The sequence below is a fragment of the Pterocles gutturalis genome, unplaced genomic scaffold (assembly GCF_000699245.1).
Source record: "Pterocles gutturalis isolate BGI_N339 unplaced genomic scaffold, ASM69924v1 scaffold40701, whole genome shotgun sequence".
NCBI classification, from domain to species: Eukaryota; Metazoa; Chordata; class Aves; order Pterocliformes; family Pteroclidae; genus Pterocles; species Pterocles gutturalis.
The window spans coordinates 2,489-7,301 of NW_010107012.1; the positions used below are offsets into that span (position 1 = coordinate 2,489).

The 4,813-nt window shown below is 48.3% G+C and overlaps 1 protein-coding gene across 1 annotated transcript; it reads left to right on the plus strand.

The window, feature by feature from the left end:
- Nucleotides 1-202: 202 nt before the first annotated feature.
- On the plus strand, nt 203-1,217 carry PPP1R3B (protein phosphatase 1, regulatory subunit 3B). Its single transcript, XM_010087955.1, has one exon. The coding sequence runs from the start codon at nt 236-238 to the stop codon at nt 1,094-1,096; it is 861 nt and encodes a 286-aa protein (XP_010086257.1). The 5' UTR covers nt 203-235; the 3' UTR covers nt 1,097-1,217.
- The last annotated feature ends 3,596 nt before the right edge of the window (nt 1,218-4,813 follow it).

The window sequence follows — 4,813 nt, forward strand, 5'->3', positions numbered from 1 at the left end:
GCCACGTCTGCCGTAGTGCATTTCTCACCATGTCTGTAAAGCACGCCATGCGAGTACCTGCCTTTAAGCTTGAGGGACTTGTGGGGTTGATGGAAGCAAGTTTCTTTGGGATGGCTGGGGGGAAGTGGTATAGCAATTGTCTGGCAAAAAGCCATGTTAAAATGCTTTTTCTAACATCAACCGACCTTTCTGTTCATCTTCCAGAGTACTAGACTATTTTCCTCACAAACAAGCAATGGCTGTGGATGTGGCAATGCAGCTGTACCTATGCTCCTCACCCTTGCGAAGAGAGAAGTGCGCCTGCAAAATCACTCCGAAGCCAAGCAAGCCGCTGCGGCCCTGCATCCAGCTGAGCAGCAAGGCTGCGCTGAACGGACCAGAAGAGGCAGCGAACTCCTTCGCACACAACAAAGTGAAGAAGAGGGTGTCGTTTGCAGACAGCAGAGGCTTTGCTCTGACAATGGTGAAGGTGTTCTCGGAGTTTGATGACCCGCTAGATATTCCTTTCAACATCACAGAGCTGATAGACAGCATTGTGGGCCTGACGACGGTGGAGAGGGACAGCTTTGTCCTGGATTTTGTTCAGCCTTCTGTGGACTACCTTGACTTCAGAAACCGCCTCCAGGCAGACTGTGTCTGCCTTGAAAACTGTATGCTGAAGGAGCGATCTGTTGTGGGGACAGTGAAGGTGAAGAACCTCGCTTTTGAAAAGACTGTGAAGATCAGGATGACATTTGACACATGGAAAAACTTTGTAGATTACCCATGCCAGTATGTCAAAGATACGTATGGGGGGTCAGACCGGGACACGTTCTCCTTTGACATCAGCTTGCCTGAGGGAATTCAATCCCACGAAAGGGTTGAGTTTGCCATCTCCTTTGAGTGTGATGGGAAGATGTACTGGGACAGCAACAGGGGCACAAATTACAGGATCATACGCTCAGAACTGAAGTCTGCCCAGGAAGCCATCCGTCCCACGCGGGGCCCTGACTTCAGCAGTGCCTTTGACCAGTTTGGGAGCCCTCGGTGCTCCTACGGCCTCTTTGCCGAGTGGCCCAGCTATTCAGGTTATGAGAAGCTAGGGCCTTACTATTGACCCAAGGACAAAGTCTTGATTGACTAACTGTTGCTGGCATGTCAGCAGGCCTGGGAGCTGCTCTGAACCTGAGGTGTACGGAAAGGTGGCAGGAGAATGGCTCTGTGTAGCTCTGCATAAGCCTCCCAGCAAAACCAGTTATGCAGTGCTCTGCTGGCAGTGGGCTGAGAGTCAGCGAGGTATCTCTAGCACAAGGGGCTGCCTTCCCTGCACTCAACTCGGATATCTGGCTCTCTGGATGCTCAAAGGACCGGGAGCTGTTGCTCATGTGTCTCTTCAGTGCTGCTACTCCTTCCTTTTCTGTAAAGCTGCTAGTCTCCAGGAAAACACTACAGTGCTTACACTGCCTGAGCTATGTAGTGGTGGCTGGTTTGTATTGCTTGCCTAGTGTTAAAAGGCTTTTTCAAAATATGTTCTAGGATTACTATTTTTTTTTAAATGGGCTGTGCTGCAGCTGCAGGGTTCTCCTTGCAAAGCTGGCCCGTGACTGTCAGGAAATGGAGTGGTTAGCTTGTGGGGAACTGTGTCCTCTCCGTGCGCATGTTCTTGTAGTGTGAGGTCCTTCCTACTGCAGGCAGAAAGGGTGTTTTGGAAATAAAAATGCAACTGTGATGACAGGAAATGTGGCCCTGCAGCCTGCCATATCAGGAGATGTATGTGCTCGTGGGAGAGGATCTGATGTGCTTAGTCACCAGTTGTTTTATCAGCTGATCTTAAAAAACTCTTATTATACCCTTGGTGTTACCAAAAATAGAGATTAGCTGTAGCTGCGTGGGGCTTGTAACACAGCTGTGGGTTGACAGCCTCGACTGCCTTCTTCAAAACCTTCCCATTTCTTTAATCACAAGGGATCAATGATTCTTTTTGCCCTTGATGGATATCTGGGCCTGGAAAATGCAGGTGTTCCTCCTGTGTACTGTAAAACAAGGTTTTGTCCAGCTGGGACCCCAAGTCCTGTGCAGGAAGCTGTGCTCGGGTGTTACAGGAGCTAAACGCAAACAGACCACACAGCTACTGTTTGCAGTGTCCTGTTATAAGAAGGTGACTGTTGTGTACCTACTGTGGTGGAAGTGCCTTGATGCAGGACAGGGGTGGTATGTGCAATCCCAGCAATAGTTGGGGATAGACAGGCTTTGGAAATCCTGTTGCTTTAAAAAAGATCTTCTAATGGTTTGTCACTCTGTGCCATGGACTGCTTGGCAGCTAATGGCCTGGCACTGCTCACATGTGAGGATGCTGTGGCTGTACTGGATGGACACCAACATGCTAGGCTTCCCTCGCTGCTGTAGCAGGTAGCTGCTGTTTCCACCTGTAAGTGCCCAAATTTTGCATTTCGGTTTCCATACGATGCAGTTCACCTCACCTGTGTGAAGAACTAGCTGTGAGGAGCATGAGATGTGGGGTTATCCTGACCTCACCCCTGGATGTGAAACAAATCACCGATGTGGGCCATCACACATCACCTGTCCTCACAAAGGTGACTTGTCTCCTGGACCGGCGCTGAGGTGAGGTGGCTAGCTTGTGCAGCACCAGACAGCCTCACAAAGCTGCTTGCATGCTAGTTGAGCAGAACCTAATACCTCTGCTCAAAGGGAGAGTGCAGAATAGTTTGTAGAAATAGAGGTCAAGGGACTCTTATAGTGCATAAGCTTTATATAATATTTGGGGTGCCTATAATAGTGTATAGAAGGGCTGGAGAGAAGTGATGGGCTAGACTACTTAACTTTTTAAACCTAGCTTTTAATTCTGGAGACTACTGTATAAAAGAGTTTCAAACTGATTTACCCTAACCTAGAAGGGAAGCTATGATCACTGTTGGATGCTGAAAAGGACAAGAAGAGCTTGCAGTAAGAATAGCTAGCCTTCAACTGCTGCTTTTTCAAAACCCAACATCAATGCATGCCATCACTGTGCTTGATCACTTAGTCCAGGTGGTAAATCTACTTGCTAGCCCAGAGCTCATCAGGCTAGGCTCAAACAGGTTCCCAAGTCAGCCCTTGTAACCTGCAGCTGGTCTCTTTTGAAGGGACTGTTGCCTAGCTTGGCTTGAACTTGGTTTTAAACTTAGAGCAAGTCTGAGTGACACTGATTTTTTTGTTTGTTTTGGTTTTTAGTGTATAGTGTTAATGCTGTAGGACACTGACTGTAGAGAAGTCATGTTCTCCTGGCATGCTGTCATGCCTACGGAGAGCTGTTTGTGGGCCGAAACAAGGCATGTGTGTCTGGGGTGCTGTGGATGGTGGTGTCTCCTTATGGAGCCTGTTTTGTTTGCAGGCTGTGGGTGGGATGTGCTTAGGGAGGAACACGGAAGATAAGCTAGAAGATCAATGCCATAAGTAAAAGCTAGGCTGGGAACTGACTATTTGACCAATAGTAGTTTAAAAATACTACTTGTGGCCTTTCCCCTTTCCCCTTTTTCCATTGCCAATGTGAACGCAGAAGTGAGGGGTCACTCTCCTCGCTCTGTGCCTGGAAGTGCCTTGTGGGGTGTTTTGCATGTCTGTTTTTAAAAGATATTTTTGTACACAATGTTCAAGTGGAAAATGCACTTTATAATTGCCATGTAAGACTCTTTTAAAAACTACAGTTCTGTTTTTATCTGATTGTTAAAATAAAGGTGGAACAAAACATTGTCTGTGTATCTTGCCATCTTCTTATTTAAACACCCAGGAGGCTGTGGAGGACATGGGACCAGTTTCCTTCAAGCAGCCATGAGCAGGGAGGAGCACATGTCCACAGTGGACTCTACTGCCTGAAACAGAGCAGCCTTTCTGCCAACACAAATGTTTCCTGAGCCTCTGCAGCCAAGGGAAGGAGGAGAGCAGCCAGGCCCTTGTCTCCATGCTCTGCAGTTTCTCCACCAACCACTGTGTTCCTCGGCTGCTCTTCACTCCCTCCCTGCTTGCAGTGCCAGGAGCAGCCTTTTCAGGTTTTTCTGTATTTATTTTGGGTCAGTCTTGGTCCTTCCTCCCCACCTAGCTTGATCTGGGATCAGTGCTTTCTCCCTGCCTGAGTACTGGGGTGTGATGGATGCTAGGAGAGGGGTTGCACTAGGAGGGTCAGGCTCTTTTCTAATACCAGGATCGAGTGAAAGTGAGACCCTTCTTCACCCCAAATTAGTTGTTCCTGTTGTCACTGCAATGAAAGCACTGGCAGGAAGCTTGCCCTTTGCAGAAAGCAAACAAATCTGGTGTAAAATGCCAGCCAGGGCTTGTTTCAGGATTTGAACTGGCTTTGACCACAGAGACCTGGTCTTGGTGATGCCCTGAAGGTGTGACATTTCAAACAATCAACTCACTGAGCTGGGTGGCTTTTGCCACTTACAGATAAGGTAAAAAGGAAAGCTGGGGGGAGGGGAAAAAAAGCAGAGATGGTCTTGGTGTGGGCTGGCTGGAGGGACTATGCAGGCACTACTGCCTGTCTTGCTACAAAGCCTTGCAGAGTGTGAGCTCAGCCTTTGCTTTGTACAGAAATAAAACTGAGCACCTTCCGCCTGTGGCTATTTCTGGGTCTCTTGTAAGATGAACTCTCTAGGGTGTGTAGCTTTCCACAGCATCTGGGTATGGTCAAATTTTTGGTGTCTGAGGTTCTTCCCCCAGTCTTTGCATCACAAAAGCAAGTGTGCTGGCACAGGGATGTGCAAGCTCTTCCAGTCGTGAAGCTGCTCCCCTCAACAAAGGAGTATGGGGTCTGCATGCACCTGGGAAAAGGGCATTG